At 54.6% G+C, this 18,970-nt stretch overlaps 1 protein-coding gene across 4 annotated transcripts in view; it reads left to right on the top strand.

The window, feature by feature from the left end:
- NAV1 (neuron navigator 1) overlaps nucleotides 1-18,970 on the top strand; it is a 232,594-nt gene that overhangs the window by 63,989 nt on the left and 149,635 nt on the right. For all 4 annotated transcript variants that reach the window (XM_036909519.2, XM_036909518.2, XM_036909517.2 and 1 more), the window contains exons 2-3: nucleotides 3,924-4,677; nucleotides 9,106-9,215. In XM_036909519.2, coding sequence (XP_036765414.2) covers nucleotides 3,965-4,677; nucleotides 9,106-9,215 — 823 coding nt within the window. In that variant the 5' untranslated portion in view covers nucleotides 3,924-3,964. The remainder of the gene's footprint in view (nucleotides 1-3,923; nucleotides 4,678-9,105; nucleotides 9,216-18,970) is intronic.

Raw genomic sequence — 18,970 nt, 5'->3', positions numbered from 1 at the left:
AGAGGGCAGGTGCCGGGTGTCTTCTGAGATCTGAGGACACTGGGCACCTGCAAGTTCTCTGAAGGCCAACCAGGAAAGCCCCTATGTGCCCACCAGTCCTGCCAGGCTGAAGTGGCTTACTTAGGGGGGAGCCCGCCTCCATTACCCCAGAGGTGCTCTGACTCTGCCAGGCCCCCACCTGGACAGGCGTTGTCACATCTGTGCGCAGGCTGCCCCTCCTCTAGGTGAGGCTGTCACTGGGGCAGGAGGACAGCAGGGCCCCGACTGCCGTGAAGAGGGAGGGGCGGGGCTCCTGTAACCTCAGCAGCGCTTTTAAATCTTCCCATCGAGCTTTTGCAAAAATGATGACCGAGTAAAAGCAGCGCTGCGTCTGCTCCATTGGTAAGTGAGGTGAAAGCAGCCTCCTGGCGTTCGGGCTCCCCTGGCTAGAAATCTGGCCAGTCCTAGATGTAGGGGTGGGGGGGTCTGTGCCAAAGGTCGCTGGGGGTGCATGGAGGACCACGTGGGTAAGTTGGGGCTCCTGGGGGATCCCTGGGCAATGCAGGGGGAGTGGCTCCCAGGAGAGATGCAGGCAGAGCCAAGGTGCGATTCTGGGGTCCCTCACAGATGGAGCTCCCAGAGGGGGTGGTGTGGGGCACCTAAACGGCTTCAGTCCCCACACAGGGATTTGGTGAGGACTGGGGCCAAGGGCAGAAGTGGCTCCCGCCAGTGCCGTGGATTGAGGCTGGGAAAGCTGAGGCCTCAGGGGTGTGACTGCAGTGCTCAGTGTGGGCCCTTCTCGTGGGTGGGGGCTGGTCAGCTCAGCTGGTCAGGGCGTGGCCCAGCTCTGAGCCGGAGGCCAAGGTCAGTAGCACAGGGACCACATGAGTCTCTGAGCAGGTCCATACTGTGCCTCTGGCCCTACCTGGCATTGTCGCAGATGCATGAGCTGATCGCTAATAGGATGCTAAGACAGGGGGATAACAAAGCAAATCTACTCTCACCTCTACTGGAGAAGACTTCTGATGGCAGGTCCTGAGGCCAGGCTAAAACATGGGGTTGTTTTCTTAGGGGCTTCTCATTGCTCCACCTAACTGCAGCCTCTACATTTTATCCCGCCCTTATTTTGCAGACCAGGCATGGAGAAGTAAAGTAATTTATCCGAATGCGCACAGCTGCAGTAGTATCTGCTTGACACCCTCTGAGATCTCTTTCTGAAAGCACTTCCCAGGCCCTTTTGTGGGGCTGCTTGGCATGCTGGGGCTGGGGACAGGGTAGGGTGCCCTACATGGGTGACTGTGGGCAGGCAGAGGGCAACTCGGTGTCCTTCCGTCTGTGGCCTGGTGGGCGGGTAGGGAGGGGCATCAGGTAGATGGGGAGGAGGTAGGAGTCAGGCATGCCTTGGACACGATCCTGAGGTCTGAGCGGCGGCAGCCTCCGGAGGGGTGGAGACCAGCTGGTCGTGGTTACCTGCACACACATGGCTTTGTCGTCCTACTCAGCTGGAGGACGTGGGGTTGCTTAGTTCATGCGTAATAGTATCACGTCACTGAAGTACCAGTTAGAAGAAGGGCGGCGGTGAGGTGGGGGCGTAGCATTTCTCCTTCTTGTGGACATTGTTCCATTTGTCAGTAGAGCAGCCCTTACACCCCGACTCGCAGTTGTTTCAAGCTGAGGTTCTATAAACCCATCAGTGTTCAAGAGTCTCTGCTGACTTCTTACAGTGCAGCTTGTAACTGGTCCCGGACCACAGAGCCAAAGGTCGTGGAAAGGTCAGCAACAGCCATAAACAGCCCCATGCTGTTGCTGGCAGCTCTCCCCCATGTGGAAGGGGCACCCAAGTGGTCTCAGGTGGTCCAGCCATGCTTTGGGGGTGTGGATAAAGTGAAGGTTCCTGTGGCCAGGATTCTCACCTGGCCCTGGCTGACTAGCTCACTACACGCGTGTGGGCAATAGGTCGTTATTGACTATATATAAACAGCCCCACCCAGTGCTCTGGGTGACAGGGTGGCACGGCTGCAGGGCTGCAGGAGAGCAGAGCAGAGGCTGTAGTGGTGGCCGCGCCAAGGACAGAGTGAGACGGCTGTGGGGAGAGAGGGGCCCAGAGGCAGAGACCGGCTTGCTGCAGGCAGACTCACTCTGAGTGGACGGGATTCTAGTGACTGACCTGCCACCGTGGAAATAAAGTTGGGTATAACCCTTTCACCCCAAGAACGTTGTAGTGTCATCTCTTTGGTCACATTGAATCCATAGTGAACTTGCCCCAGGCTGAAACCCATTGGCAACACAGGGGGTCTTCGTGTGTCCAGATGTCCTTTGTTTCCGTCTTCCCCCAGTGCCAGTTCACCCTTCGGTTGTCAGCTTGAGCATTCTCCTCTTATAAAAACGTTTGGCCACATCTTTCATTGTTTCCCTCGGACCCATTTCTAGATCTGGCATAGTTCCCACAGCGGTGTAGGAGGGCCCTGTGGCCCTGGACACGTACCAATTCTGGATATTGTAATTTTGCAAAAGACAGTAAATTTGATAGCAACATATGATAACAATTAATTTGCATCTCTTCAATTTTAATGAAACCTTTTGTTTTTGTTGTGTTTTGGCCAGTTGTATTGAGTATTTTGTGAATTTCTTATTCAAGTCTTTTGCCCTTTTTTCTATGGGATGTTTGTTTGCTTCCTATATTGATTTGGTAGAGTTCCCTGTATTCCAAGGTATTAACTCCTGTCCCTCATGTATGATGCAGATATGTTTATAGTTTATTGGTGGCTTGAACTTGTTGAAAGGGCTTTTTTGTTCATAAGAGATTTTCATTTTTTTGCTCTCAGCTCCATCAGTATTTTCCTTGATGACATCTGACTATGATGGGGTGCTTATAAAGGCCCTTCCCACAACAACATTATGGGAAGACTTATGCATGTGTTCTGAAGATTCTCTTACAGTTTCATTTTCTACATTTAACTCTTTCATCTAGCTGGAATGGATGGCTTGCATCTTTGTGAAATGCTTCAAATCCCTTTTGAGATGAAGGTGATTAATAGATAAATTAGTTCATTGATTAATGTGGCAGGAAGGGGAAGTGGTAAGTGGAGAGGCTGAGAACACAGGAGAGAGATGGGTACTTAATGGATCAAGGTCTGGAGGAGAAGGGATTGAGTGCCGGGGGCAGGGGTGCCTGGAGGGACCTGCCTTTACTAAAGGTAGATGTGGTATCTGAGACTGGGGGAGTGGCACGGCAGAGTCAGCTCTGCCAGGTTAGAAGGTGGGCAGGAAATGGCTAGAAAAGAAGGCTCTGAGCCAGGTGGCCCAATCTCCAGTGACTGAGGGGGCGGGGCCGGTGGGGAAGGGACCAGGAGAATCGGCATCAATGAGCAGGACAAGCCAACGGGATAAACTGGGTGGCAGGAGCCTGGGTGGCAGGGAGGTGCACAGGTTTGGGACTCCCGGGGACTGTGACTCTCTGTCCCACCTTTGGGCCCAGTGGGCTCTGGAAGGTTACACTGCACTGGAGAGGAATCCTGGGGGACAGCCAGGTGTCAGGTCAGGTGGCGAGGGGAAGGAACATGCAGAGAAAAGGCTGAGGGCACAAGGGTGTTGGTTTACCACAGGCAGCACCTTCTAGACTCTGGGTAATAGAAAATCTGGAGGGGCCACTGTGAGCAGGAGCGTCCGTCCCTGATCAGTGGATGGGAACATAGCCAAGGAAAGTCAGACTGACCCTGTTTGTACAGAGCGTTACAGTTCAGGAGGCCTTTTCACAGATGTTACCTTCCAGAGCAGAGGGAAAGGGCTGAGCCCGGAGCTCACGCGGAGGCAGGGTGTGAGCGCAGGGGTCCCGAGGCCGGCCCAGGTGCTGGTGCCGCCCCTGCCCCTGCCCTCATCTCTGTACACTTGGGCAGTTGCTTGGGGCAGTGCCTAACGAATTCTGCTCTCTCCTCTCCCTGCAGGATAGAAGCCCGCATCGCCATCCTTGATACCCGTGGGCAGGATGGCCCGTGTGAACTCTGCCAGCCGCCCCCACTATGCCTCCTCCATCCCTGTGCCCCGGGCTGCTTCCCAGACCAGGATTCACACACCGGGCGCCTCTCCCCAGCTGCGGCCGCGCCAGGCTGGCCTGGCCCTGAGTCCCCAGCGAGCAGCCTCCCCAGGACTGGGCAGGGCTGGAGCCCCTTGCAGAGGCCCCTCTCCGAAGGCCTCCCGGGGAAGAGGCTCAGCCAAGGCCTCTGGGGTAGTAAGAGAGTCTGTCGAAGGCGGGGAAGGCCTCTCCAGCTCCCCATGGGGCAGTCCCCGAGCAACCCCAAGAGCAGCCATCTCCAGCCAGGCTGGGACCAGAAGAGGTGGGGTGACCCCGGGCCCCCAGGGAAAGAAGAAGGTGGTCCAGGAGGGAGTTCCAGTCCACCAGAGCCGGGGCAGGAGCCCACCCCGAATGAGCTCTCATGGAGAAATTCTAATCCCAGGGGCGCCTGAAGGTCAAAACCCTCCTAACTACTCAGGAAAAGATCAAAGAGCTACAAACTGCAACAGTTCTGGGGTCCCGAGGTCCTTGGAGCCTGATGCCTCGGCAGGCTCAGGGGCTTGCTCCCCGGTCAGCAGCCCCGTGCAGAGCACACGGCCCTCCCCCACCCTGGGGGCCATCAGCTTCTCCTCCGGACATCAGCAGAGCCAGCCGGTCACCGCCACGGTGGCCCCCTTCCAGTACAGGTGAGCTGCCTCCAGGCAGGGAGGGAAGGAGGGCGCAGTGGAGCTGGGGCCCAGGGCAGGCCTGAAGAGGAGCAGGGCCCTGAGGCCACAGGGCCCTGGAGTGTAGGCGGGAGGCAGGCAGGGGACTGGGAGAGCTGAGGTGGGGTTGGGGTATAGTAAGGGGACTTGGAGCCAGGCTCTGGCCTTTCTCAGCTCTGGGGCCTTTACAACAAACAGGCTTATAAGGACGGCACCCCTAAAATGCCCATCTCTCCTCCTCACTGAGACCGTGTATTAGGGGAGGTGGATGCCTAAGCAGCTAGATATGTAGGTAGGTGGGTCCGTCTTACCCGGCTCACTGGGGGCATCTGCCATCACTGTGAGTCAGACTAACTGCCTTCAGCTCATGGCGAGTAAAGTTGTCACTGCTCGGCCTTGGCTCCCATGATACCTTGCGTCTGTCTGTCTGTCACTCTCTCTCTCTCTCCACTTACCATGTTGACTTATGCAAAGCTGTTTACACGTCTGGCATACCAAGGGTCACCAGTAATGCTTCTCAAATGGTCCGATCAGGGTTGCCACCACTGATGGTGGCTGGGCCATTGTTCCTAACAACATGGTCACTAGTTTTCTTCAGACATGGCAAGTTGGGTGTATAGAACAACATTTCTATCAACTATGTTTTTTAAATAAAAATATAACTCTTTACTAAAAGGACCATATTAAGTCCATTTTAATTACTAAACATTACACAGTTTAGAAATGCCTAAATGCAGATTAAGTACCTTTCTGACTAGCCAAACTCCCTGGGATTTTTTGCTATGCCAATGTAAGGAGAAACTCACATTTGGGGAGTAGAAAGCCTGTACATCGTTCCCTGGACACTGAGGGTGTCTGGGGCATCAGCGTGTTGAGGGCAGGAAGGGAACTGCTAGGAGCTTTCGCGTTCACTAGACTCCCACAGTGTGACTTGATATCAGAAAAGTCTAAGCACTTTGCACCACAATAATAGATACCTGGGGTCCAGGACAAGGAAGGCAATAGTCCTACTGTAGACAGCGTGTGTTCAGGCCTCATTTAGAGAATTACATTCAGTTATGAACACTGCATTTTAAAAGGACACTGTTGTACAAAAACACATCTAGAGAAAGACTGATGGTAAAGAAACCAGGAAAGGTGACAGATCCAAGAAAGAATGATTAAAGGAACTGAAGCAGTTTACTTTGGAAAGGAAGGCTTCAAGAGGGTCTGAGCACAGTCTTCAAATATTCGAAGGGCCGTCATGTTGTAAGATGAATTAGGGTCACTTGATGCAGCCCCAAGGAACTTAGAGTTGTGGCTAGAGTGAGCTGAGAGATGTGAAGCTCGGTAGAAAGAGCTTGCCGACCCCCAGTGAGGTTTGCCAGTCGCCTATGGGGTGAGCTTCTGGTCGTCGTGGGAACTCCAGCGGACTCCCCAGCCAAAGACGTTCTTAACTGGGCACTGCCTGCCTCTGCAGCATCTCCTCTGCTGGCATGCAGCCCGCCCAGGGCACCCACCTTCCTTTCCAAATGGGCTGCTCCCTTCTGCCCTGGGTGACATTCCTGACTTACAAGCTGCTGAGAGAACTCAGGGAAGCAGAATGCAGGACAGCCCGTCCTTTGAAGAACCTTTTTGTCAGTAAAATGCTTCCATGGTGGCTTTGACTTTCTTCTCCCATCTGATTTCTGGCATGTTGAATTCAGTGTCTTGGGATTAAATTGTTTAAGAGTTAACATAATCTACCTGACAAGTCCCCTAGCATATTTAGAATCTGACATTTTCCAAAGAGGGCAAAACGTTATCCTCTGAACATTTAAGTGCAACCTAACCAGAACCATGCTTCCTTCACTCAGCAAACATTGACTGCATGTTTGCATTTTCAACAGAAATGGAACTGTGTTGCACCACCCCAGTGGGGTGTTCTTCCCCATTCCACCCCCTAGACCCTGCCCACTTCAGGGCCTGGGTTAGGGTTACAGGTAGGGTCATGGTTCGGGCAAGGGAAGATTAGGATCAAGGACACCGCAGGGCGCTGCGGGCAGATGGATGGGAGCCCAGCACACCCCATAGGGCCTGGTGTTGCTGTGATGGGCACCTCTGCCAAGGGGCCAGGCTGGGCTACCCTTGCAAGTTTCGTAGCCAAGGAAGTGCCATCTGCTCCTAGAAGTCACAGACATCCTGTTTTCATGGAAATCTACTCCCCCGCCCCGGCATCTTGGCCCTGTGCAGCTGAACGCAGAAGGAGGCATTACCATGTTCCCCTCCCCATCTCTAGCCTGGCCCTGCCTGACCCGCTTCTCCAGGGAACAAGTGGTCAGCCGCCTTTCCCCTGGCCCACCCTCCAGAGCCATCTCTGGCCAAGGGTCTGGGTGTATGTGGTCCTTCCAAGTGAAGTCACCTCCTGCTCCCTCTGGACAGCCCTGCTCCCTGGACCAGAGACCCTGGACTGTACGTGCCCCTCGGTCTGCTCTCTGGGTTCCTTGGTCTCACACCTGGTTCTGTCAGATCTTCCGCCTCCTTCCCTGCTGTTCTCCTGGGCAAGAGCCCCAGCACCTTCACCTCCACCGTCACTGCCTTTTCCAGTCGCCAAGCATTTTCTTTCCCCAACAGTTCTGTCCTTCCATTTTCCAGCTGGCCTTCAATCAGACTTCAGAGAAGAGGGTACGGTCAGTGGTGTGAGATGTAGGCCCATGATTTACTGCCCTCTGTCTCAGCCTCCAGCATAGACGGTACTGTCCATTCGGGGTGGGAAGTGAGGAGAGAGACATGGAGGCCTTACCGTGTTTGGGGGGTGGAGGCAGCCGGAGAGCCAAGCACAGAGCCCACCGGGGCCAGACAGATGGAGGCTGCCTTCCTCCACGTCCCTGGGATCGGAGTCCTGGCTCATGAGGGCCAGTACACCCTCACCCGCCCTGGCATCATGATCATGCCCATCATAAATATGACAGCAAACGATTCCTATGTCTAATACCGGCAGTAGCCTATCTGCTCTGAGTAGGACAGCGCTTAGCTCTTTACATATGTGTTGCTACTCAGTGAGACATTTATATGTTACATAGTATCTCCTCTCCCCTGTAGCATTCCTGTTACATTCTCACCGATATGTTACATCCCATGCTTCCAAAACCTAAACCTATACTCATTTCTTCTAAGAAACCAACTCCAGAATTTCTTTTGTCCCCTTGGTACTTGTGCCTCTGGACCAGTATTCAATTGACAGTAGTACGTGGTGAGTGCCCATCATACGGAGCACGCCCCAGGGCAAGCTGGGCCTCCTGCTTCCACTGAGTGTACCCCATCCTGCTGTGTCCAGCACCGGCCCAGGGGCTCACAGACAAACACGAGCTCAACACTGCCTGCATGGCTGAGAGCTACGCAGGAGTGGCATGCCCCTCACACAGCCCTAGATTCCCGGACTGGTCTGGGCCCAGAGGTGATCTCGTCCACCCTGTGCTGGAGGTGAGACCCAGAGAGGAGAGATTTGCTCGGCAGTACACAGGGAGCTGATAGCAGAGCCGAGCCCAGAGTTCCTCAGTGCTGTAAAGAGTAAAAACTGGAGAGAGAGGAAGGCAATCTCAGGAGCCCTGGAGGCTCCCCTCAAGGGTCCCCTGGCCCAGCCCCCAGCCCCAGGGCCAGCCGTCACCTTCCCCTCCTGCCTGCACAGTGCTCCCCGCCCCCCCTGCCAGGCTGCCAAAGGGTCCATTTAGCTGGAGACAGTGGGTGGACGGGTGGGCGGGCCAGCTCCGAGCACCCAGGGTAATTGCCTATAATAAAAGCTCCCACAGCCTTTGTTCCTGGGAGCGATTGTACGTTGGGTTGTGCCCAGAGGTCTGTGTGCAGTGGGAGCTGGTGCCCAGCGACCTCGCCCTTCCTGCTGTCACAGCCGGCCCGGCATGGACTTGTCCTCGCAGGCGTCTCTGTGACCCCGGCGGAGCCTGCTTCTCCTCCCTCCCCGACCTTGTTGCTGCCTGGACTGTGAGCCAGGCCAGGGGGGCCTGTGTACCCGCAGCTCTCCTGCAGAATCAGTGCCCTTAGCTTCAAACGAGCTCTTCCCTGTGTGTCCACATGGCTGTGATATGTGCACAGCCCGAGGGCAGGGATCCTGGCAGGACAGAGGACCCAAGCGTGGAGTTACTGTGGGTGACTGGGGTTCCTGGGAATGGGTAGAACACCAAAGGGTGACTGGCATCAGGCATCCCAGTGTCCTCTGGGGCCCCCCCACCGCTTACCCCAGCCTAACTTGGCCTAGAAAGCCCACTGCCTGCCGGGGTGTATGTGTGCATATCCCTATGGGAGGGACCCTGCCCAAGAGGTGCAGGCCACCGTTAGAGAAGAACCGAGCCCCAGGGGGCTTCCTTAGTCCCATGGAGAGGCTGCGAGGCTGGGACACCCTCCTCCATGAGTGACCACCCCCTCTCTGTCCCACAGGCTGCAGACAGACCAGGAACCTGGCCCCCTCCCGCAGGGTGGCTCTGCCTTTGATGGCTACTCCAGTGCCCCTGGCAGGACTGAGACCGAGGAGAGCTTCTCTTGCATGGGTAAGTGCTCTGGGTGGCAGACTTCCTCCTTCCTAGAGGTGACCTAGAACTTTCCTCACTGTCCACACGGGAGAAGTGACTTAGCCAAAGATATCCCTCTCTTAAGAGTGAGACATCAACTTGAGTATTGCACTTAGAGTTTTTGCCATGTGTGGCTCAACCCAGGGTCGCCGCCTCAAATCCAGGAGCACTTCAAGGTCAGGATAGGAAGGTCGCCAGTGGGTGCCATGCTTATCCAGTGCCCAGTTGAAGGAGTCACTGAGGCCATAACAAAAAAAATAACAGGCTGGGAGATTGCCAGCCAACCCAAGTTCTAAGGAAAGTCCAGATTAACAGTGAAGGTGCTGGGAGCAGGCAGGAAGTCCAGAGCCATCAGGCTAACTGCCTGACCACTTTTAACAGCCCACTCCTGCGAAGATCACCTTCTCTGTGGCATCCTGTAGTCCCAACATATCACCTGATATGCGTAGTACTAAAAGAGTCTCAGGAACCAGGATGTGAGACTTGCCAAGAAGATCCCTGAAACTCGAATATAGTGACACTCCTTCAGGGCAGGGACACTGCCTGTCCCAGGGGCAGCCTCAGGCCCGCCTCCGGCCACAGGAGGCACTCAGTATGAACAAGCAGGTGTCTTGGAATGAGTGAATGTGAGTGAATGAGTGAATGTCTTGTGTAATGCAGGTCAGGTCCCAAGTGGGTCAGACTCTAAACTCCTAGCAAGGTGTAGAGGTGTGTGTGTTATTAAAATAAATACCTGCAGGATGGCTGCAATCCACACCAGGGGTCCATGAGAGTCCACACTGCAGGGAACCGGCTGTGTCCTTTAGGTCCCAAAGGGAAGCTTGCCCAAGGAAGGGAATGAACTTGCTTTTGGCAAACCTGAGATTGCCCAGAGGGTTTATCTGAATAGCTTCATCCGGGTGCCTTGCTCCAGTGGGCTGAGCTGGGGCCGAGAGCACAGCCTGACCCTGATGTCATTGGACATTGGTAGTGTGCCACCCCTGGCTTCTTTGTCCCCTGCAGGGCAGGTGGTTGGGTATCCCTCTTGGCTGGGAGCTGGACCCTTTTGAGCCCTCTGCTGGCCTGGTCTCCAGCAGTGGTCTCGGAGCCACTGTGACCCAGAAAACAGAGCAGCTGCACCAGTCTTCCATGGCAAGCCTTGCAGGGGACAGCTTTGGGGTAGAGACTTTTTAGCAAGCCATCCCTCCCACAGTATGTATACACGCAGGGGAATCAGGGCATGGCAAGGGACGAAAGGAAACCAAATTTCTCTGGCGCTGAACAGTCAGCAGAATTAGAATGTGGTAACCAGGAAACTATGTGGAGCTCTATTTTTGCATTTGCAGTTTTGTCAATGTAACGGCTTCCTTATGCGTATGCCCCATTGTCAGAGCCTGACGAGTGAGCTCCACAGGCCGGGCCCTCGTTCATAGCAACTAGCCAATGAGCTGGTGAGAGGACTTTTACTTTATTATTTATTTTTTTGCCTTTTTAAAAATTAAGGTATCATTGATATACAATATTACGAAGGTTTCACATGAGCAACATTGTGGTTACAACATTCACCCATATTATCAAGTCCCCCCCACACCCCACTGCAGTCACTGTCCATCAGGATAGTAAGATGCTATAGAGTCACTACTTTTCTTCTCTGTGCTGTACTGCCTCCCCTGTGACCCCCCTATATTATGTGTGCTAATTATAATGCCCCTCAATCCCCTTCTCCCTTCCTCCCCACCCGCCCTCCCCAACCTCTCCCCTTTGGTAACTGCTAGTCCCTTCTTAGAGTCTGTGAGTCTGCTGCTGTTTTGTTCCTTCAGTTTTGCTTCATTGTTATACTCCGCAAATGAGGGAAATCATTTGGCACTTGTCTTTCTCCACCTGGCTTGTTTCACTGAGCATAATACCCTCTAGCTCCATCCATGTTGTTGCAAATGGTAGGATTTGTTTTCTTTTTATGGCTGAATGCTATTCCATTGTGTATATGTACCACATCTTCTTTATCCGTTCATCTACTGATGGACACTTAGGTTGCTTCCATTTCTTGGCTATTGTAAATAGTGCTGCGATAAACATAGGGGTACGTATGGAGGACTTTTACTTTAACGTCTGCTGCAGCCTTGCATTAAGAATCCCCCAGGCTGGGAGACCACCCTCACCAGCTGGTTCTGAGTGTCTGATGGATGAGAGGTTGGGTTACTGGGTGGGACAGAGCGCCAGTGAACCTTTAGAGGTGGGCTTTACAGAGAAAAGCTAGAAACATCTGCTACCTGCAAGGTTCCCCAGGAAGGGGAGCAAGGTTCCCCAGGAAGGGGAGCAAGGTTCAGTGGCTGCCTCTGCTCCGGGACTAGCTAGTTGTCATGGTGATCCATCTTGGCCAAGGATACACTCTTGACAGGTTGGATGGGGGAGAGATTTGGGATCTGCCTGTGCTTTGTAGGGGAGTCTGCCCTCTGAATCTGAAGAAAACAGATGCAAGGCAGAGAAGAGGCAATGGAAGGCTTCCCTTTTCTACCCTTTTATAATTCATTCATTATTCCTTTCATTTAAATCAACAGACTATCACTAAGTGATTGTCTTGGGCCAAACACTGTGTGGATGTGAGGTAAAGAATGAGTAAGACTTTGACCCACTTTCAAGGAGTTTGCTGTTTAGGATTTCACTCTGGTGAGCCCTACCTGAGGATCTGTTGGTCCCGAAGGCCCACCCAGCTCCTTGTAGGAGCTGGCAAGGCGGCCCAGTCAGTCCTGGCCCCCCACAAAGCCCTGCACCACAAGGAGGGTGTGAGCTCAGCCCCCCCGACTTTGTGGAAGGAGACTTGGGCGCCTTGGAAAGTACGGTTTCATGTATCGGTATCAGCACAGTTACTTCACAGTTATTGATCCTGGTACTTCCTTGTCAATCTGTAGGTGACAAGGGGTGGGTCGGCTTGATTTCATAACCCAGACATCCTCCCTTCTTGTCTGGGAATGCACCTTTCCCCGTTACTGAGCCTGTGCCTGCTGATCAGTGTTTGGTGCAATGGTGGCCTGAGGGAGGAAGGAGTCCGTGCTCAGTGGCTGCGGGGCTCATTTAGCCTCTGTGGGCCTGTTTCTTGCTCTGCCAGCTGAGAAGGAGCAACCAGCCTTTCCATGCTCTCTTCCCACTACGGTCCTGCCTGGCATTCAGGTACCTAGTGGGGAGGGCAGTCCTTCGCGGGAGCAGTAAAGACTGAAGGCCGTCCTCAGCATTGCAGCACGTTCTTACTTTGCCTGGGAAGAGAGTCCAGATGAGGCTGAACAGTGTTGGTAGAGCAGGAAGAGAATATCCTGGGATGACTCGCCACCAAGCAGGGTTGCTGGGGTCGGCCCTTGTGTGTCCAGAAGGCTGTGCACAATCAGCTGCTCCCTGGGCCTCCGCCCTGTGGTGTGTGTGGAAGCCCTGACCCTCCCTCTGCTCACCTGGCTGTGCTGGTGAGAGCCCCGTGCAGCTTCCATCTGCTGACACTCCCCTTGGCTGCTGTCAGTGCAAAGCAGTGCAGAGGCCACCGTCAGATCTCAATCTGGAAAGCTGAGGGAAGCCAGGGCTGATGTTTCTATGTGCCCACATGTGTTGAGGCCACGTGCAAGAGAACTGGGGAAGGTTGCCCCGAGGTTGACACAGATTGCTTAATTACTTCCACTTTGTGGCATGTTTGAATGTGAGCTCAGTGGAGACATAATGAAGGGATCCACTCTGGTCATAGCATGTGTCACTGGGGAACCAGCCAGAGCCTCCTCCCTGCCTGCCTCTGCAGGAGGGCAGGGCAGTACTCACAGAGCGGGAGGGGCAGCATGGGGCCTGGTGTCTTGCTGGGGCTGTTTGCTCTTCTCCTTGTTGAACTGACTCCCTCTTTAAGCCACTGTTGGCTTCTCACATCTTGTGGATTCAGGAGGGCCCCTCTGAGAGAACTTGCAGACCTGGCATGCCCTCAGCCAGGGCAGCAGGGAGCCCTTAGGTGGTTCCGGCACGGGGTATAAGTGCACCATGCTGTTCTGGGAACTTCAGGCCAGAGCCAAGTATCCCAGGGCTACGGATGACTTGGGATCAAAGAACATTGGAAGTCAAAGCTCAGTGAACTTTACGTGTCGTCCAAATATGGCCTCATTTTTCAATGGGGAGGGATGAGGCTCAGAGTCAGGGAATAATGACTTGCTCAAGATTTCACACCTAGTTAGCAAGTGAACTGAAACCAGGGCCACCGCCTGCTGACTCCCCAAACACTAAAATGACCAACGGCAATGACGACCACCATTCACTGAACATTTACTATGTGCAGGGCACCATGCTAGTTGCTTTGCATAAAGTCCTTTCTAAGTACCTCCCACTCTTTGTAGGTGGTACAGTTATTCTGTGTTTTAGATGAGGAATCTCCAGCTCACAGAGCTTATAGAAAATCACTTGTCTGAGGACATACAGATGGGGTCTGCACCAGGATTTAAATCCAGCCTTGTCAAACAGTCATCGTCTTTTTGCGTCACTCCCCTGCCTTCCCATCAGCTGCCAGGACTCGCTGTGTTAATTGCACACTGTTCAAGCTCAACTCAGTCTCCACCACCCTCCACCGAGTGGTGGGGAAGGAAATGGGGTCAGTGAGCCACAGTCCCTGCTGACATCCCCCTCAACTCTAGCAAGCCCTAGGCTGTCGCTGGCTTCTCTGTCATCCCAAAACTGTCATTTCACTCTGGACTCACGCTGCTGTGTTCCCTACCCTCTGGGGACGTTCAGGCTGAGCCGAGCCTGAAGTCCCAGCCATCCATGGAGAGAAGACGTGCAGACACTTGACTAGAGAACACTGACCAAGTTTAGCGGCAGAAGGTGTCAGCTACGTTCTCCGGGTTGAGGCGGGTCAGTGCCGCTGTGGGGCAGAGGACGCCTGGGTGTGCAGGTTGGTCTCTGGGCGCCTGTTTGCATGAGCAGAGTGACCACTGTCTGGGACCAAGTAGACTTCCAGGAGACGGGATGGAAGGTAACACCGAGCAGCTGCAGCTGGCCCTTGCAGTGGCTTCCTCTGAACCAGGCAGAGCCGGGAGCACCGTCGGTCCTTCCCACAGCTCTGTGAGAGTCGGAACCTGGCTTCCCAGCTTTGCTTCCCAGCTTTGCCACTTGCTGTGCGGCCTGCGGTGGGTTATTTCACTCTCTGTGCCTACTAACTGGGGTTTTGTGAGGGTTAAACACCAGTGTAAGTGATTAGAAGAGTGTCTGGCTCATAGTAACCGCCTGATGTACGTTCAGTATTACTGTTAATTGGGGAAGTGCATTATTAAGGCACCCAGTTCACAGATGAGGAAAGGGTAAGTGACAGGCCCCAGGTGGTCAGGCAGCTGGCCTTCAGGGATCTGCTCTTGGCCACACGTGCGGGGGTCTCATTGGAGGGGAAGGTGTCCCACATCCTGGGTGCCCCAGGGAGGCTGGGTGTGGCAGTGGGATGACCAGCTGGCTCTGGGAGGGGCCCTGAAGGAAGAGGCCAGAGATGTGAGGCCACTAAAGCTTCCCTGCTAGAGGGATTGGAAGTAGAAACTGGAGGGATCTGGATTCTATTTCTTTGGAGGACGAAAGGGGGAGGGTAGAGACTGAGTGGCTTCTCCTCACGACAGCTTTTGGCAGGAATGGGGTTTAACTCCAACAGCGGATTTGACCCTGGGGGAGCTGTTATAGTGGAGCGTCCTGTATAACGGAGGCTGGGCGGCCTGACGCCCCCTCCGCCGCTGCCACCCCAGCAGGCGTTTGGGTGGTTCTGCATGGTATTTGCAACCATGAGTGCTTGAAAAAGAGTACATCGGTTGGCAAGACCCAGCTACCCTGCTTCCTGCCTCACCCAGGAAAACCAGGGCCTCTGCTCCAGAGGGAATTCATATCCATTCATCAGCTTTTTATTAAGCACTCACTATATGCCAGGCACTGCTCGAGGTGCTGGGGAGACACCCACGAACAAAGCAGACAAGACCCCTGCCGTCCAGGGGCTCACGCAGCGGTCTGGAGCGGTGCCGGAGGCAGCCTGCACAGCTGTCTGTGGTCTGCGTGGTGGCCCTGGAGACGTCCCAGCTCTGGACTGTGTCTCCCGTCCCACCGAGCAACGGCGGAGCTCTAGCCTCCTGCGTCCCCGGAGAATGCCAGCACCGGCCGTCTGGGCGCCCGCTTCCCCTGAGTCTTCAGTGCTGGGGGATGAGTGGAAGAGAAGGGTGGTAAACTGCCCGCAGTGGTTTTCTTAGCGAATTGCCCTGTGGCTGTTCGCTTCCTCAGCTGCCCCCTGCCAGGCTTCTAGAGAGTCAGCCCTCCAACCTGAGATGAGCTGCTTTGGTTCTTCCAGGACACCCAGGACCCTGCTGAGGTCTCCGGGTGCCCGTGGGCCCCAGGGAGGCCCCGAGGATAAGGACACTCACGGGGAGGAGGTTGGCCTGGTTACTAGGAATCTCTCCGGACCGGACCACCCCATACAGCTTCAGGGTGGTCATCCAGGGAGCTGTGGGGCAGCTAGAAAGTTCAGCTGCGACTATTTGCTAAACTTTCACCCCCGTCCCTCTGTGATCAGTGGAGAGAAACTTCCATGACTGATCCAGAGAAACTTCACCTCAAGTGTCCTAAAGATGACCTCACAGGTCCTTGCCCCTCAGGCAACGGTCGGCGAATCCTCTTCATAGTTTCTGAAACAGGCTTTCCCTGGGAGGGCGCAGGGCAGGTGGAGAGCCTGCAAGGGGCTTCGCTGCAAGGAGCCGAGCCCGGGCCAGTCAGTCACGGCGTCAGTCCCTCCTCGCACCGCTGCGCGGGCAGAAGCTGCAACAACGTCCCCACCCCCACGCCTGCCCCCGACCCCCGTGATAAGAGGATTAGGGACCCCCACTGAGACACTTCCCCCTCCACAATAAGGCTGCCCAGCAGGCCTGCGCTGAAGGAGCTCCTGGGAGAGGCCACTGAAGAGGGTGAGAGGACCGAGGCTCAGTCACCAGGAACATAAGTGCCCAGAATTGCCCGTCATAACAGCCAGCCAGCCAGTCCTGTGAGCGGCGGAGGGAATCGCACACCTGCCTTCCCGTGCGTGGCTCCCGGGTGGGGGGAGCCCTGGCTTCGGAAGGAGCTGAAGATAATGAAAGGGTCAGGACAGCGGGAGGGTCAGCGAGCGTGGGGCCGGCCAAGCGCTGGCAGGGAGGTGGAGGGCAGGGCAGTGCTTAGCTGTCCCCTGTCCAGGGAAACCGTTCCGCCTCCACAGAGGGCTGAGGGAGGAAGCGAGTGTGCTCCGTGGTGAGGGTGAGGAGGGCAGACAGGCAAGAGAACTGCTGAGCCGGAGCAGAGCTCAGCCCCACTGAAGTCGGGGGAGCGCAGCCCTCGCGTTCACAGAGAGACGGCGCAGGCCCGGGGCTGGGGCTTGACCGGTGAGCTCACGCATCCTTCCTGCCGAAGCCGCCGGGCGTCCCTGGAAGCAGGAAGGGGCGCAGAGGGGCTAAGCTCCTTGTGAAGAGCTCGGGCTGGGGGAAGGACGAAGTCCTCATCACGGCTTGGTGGGGCTGGAACCCCACCCATCACACCGATGAATATTAACATTCGCGGAAGTTTTTATATGCCACTAATTGCCAGCGATCATTCTATTAAGATTCATTGAAACATGAATCCATGGCATTCCTCTGTTTTAACTTTAATACCTCGTTTAAAAACCTAACAGACACTCTAGTATTAAAGCACAGAGGTGCCAACTGAGCAGTGGGAAGTGGGTACATCTCTCTCCAGGATAGTGAGGCCAGGCCTCGTCAGTCCAGCTCTCCTGGCTGCTTCAGGACCACCTGGGTAGGGTTTCCTCCTTACTCTCGGGAGTTGGCCTTAACTCTTTGGCTCTCAGCCCTCTTTCAGAGCCCGGTTAACGTTGTGGCATGTCACCCCTGGACGAACGGATGTAGTCACAGCACAAACTTACATTTGGTGGTCGGTTTTATGGACCTGCAGAACCCAGCCTGTGAGCGCAGGTGAAGAAGTCCTGCTCTGCAGCAGTGATGTCAGCACAGGCTTGGCCAGGCAACCTCGGGTTTGGGACTCGTGTTTTTATTTACCAGGTTTTTGGGTTTCCTTGGCCCATAGTGAAGTAATAGGATTTACTGCAAAACCTTTATCAAAGGGTTTTACGAAATATTGCACACGAGTGTCTACAAGGGTCCCTGACAGTAGTAGGTACTTAGCGCTGTAAGACCCCCTCTCCTTCAGTTCAACAGCATCAGTGAGCGCCTAACTCTTCTATGTAGGGAGGTGTCTCAGGCCATTGAGGCTGCTATAACAAAAATGGGATAGACCATGTGGCTTACACAACAGGAATTTATTTCTCTTAGTTCTGGAGGCTGGATCAATTTCAGTTCCTGGTGGAGGCTCCCGTCCTGGGTTGCAGACACTGCCTTCTTGCTGTGTCCTCACATGGTGGAGAGAGGGGAAGGAGCTGTCTGGAGCACCCCCTTACGAGGGCTCTTATCCCTTCATGTGCGCTCCATCCTTGTGACCTGACCTCCTAAATGCCCCTAATGCGACATTTGTAGTTTTGGAATGTGGACTTTAGTTCTGAGTTCTTGACATCCCCACCCTTCCTGAAGCTCTCTCTGGGATGGTCCAGGAGGCAGACAGGCCCACGATCCCTGGCTGCACTCCCAGCCTTCAGTTTGCTGAGCCTCATTTTCCCCAACAGACAGACAGACGGCAATTCTCTTCTGAGCCAAGACACCTGACCCAGTGGCCCAGAAGAAAAATCCCCAACCTCTGAGCTCAGGGGGCTTCCTGGGACCAGAGAGGCTGAGCCAGGGCCCTGCAGAGTCCACAGAAATGTCTCCACTACCAATGCCTGGCTAAGCAATGGAGTGACTGAGCTGGGAGGAAGCAAGTGGATAATCAATCCAGAGAAGCTTCCTGGATGAAGCCCCAGAAGTGTGAGCAAGCTGGTCACCCATGGTGGACCACTTTGTCCATTGGCCCCTTTTCTTCTACAGGTGGCAGTGGAGGGTGGGGCTCGAGTTCCAGCTGGGACTGCCTCATATGCTAGGGTACCTGAGGACACCTTGCTCACTCTTGCCCTTGTCTCCCAGAAGGTGGGTGAAACCCTCCCCATGCCTCTGAGCGGAGCAGAGATGTCGTGGACGAGAAGGTCTCAGTGTGACATGTCCCAGGGTCACTGCCCTGAAGAACTAGAGCTTCCCTTTAAGGAGCAAAGAGAGGGTCTGCCAGCCTCCCTGTGGCCTAGAGCTACAGAGAGGGACCAAAACTGCTGCTGGGACACCGTCCCAGAGCCTGGCTTCCATCCCAGCACACACCAGCTGCACTGTCTCGCCACCGGGTATTGAGAGGTCACTGCTGTTTACAGTCCTTTACACATCTGTTCTGAGTCACGCTTCCATCCATTTAATCAACCGTCATTCACCAAATATTTTTGAGAGTCCACTGTGTGTAAAGAGCTGTGATGGATTTTGAGAAAAAGTTCAAAATGAGTAGACGAATTAAAGATGAGCCCTTGGGAAGCACAAAGGAGTGAATAAAGGATGCTGGCTCTGGATGCTGGGACTTGATGACAGTGGCCGCAGTGGCCTGGGTGCAGCATGAAGGCAGGCATCCTAGACGAGGTCCGTTGGGCCTCAGACAGGGCCAGGGAGAACAGAAGAAGCCAATCCTTTCTCCACAACCAGCTCTTCAGAAATCTTCCCTCTCTTGATTGACGGCAACTCCGATCTCAGTGTTGTCCAGGCCAAAATGCTTGGGATAATCTTGCTTCCTCT

This window comes from Manis pentadactyla, chromosome 9 (genome assembly GCF_030020395.1).
Source record: "Manis pentadactyla isolate mManPen7 chromosome 9, mManPen7.hap1, whole genome shotgun sequence".
Lineage (NCBI taxonomy): Eukaryota > Metazoa > Chordata > Mammalia > Pholidota > Manidae > Manis > Manis pentadactyla.
Note: the sequence above shows the minus strand (reverse complement) of the source record. Positions and strands in the feature narration are given on the sequence as shown.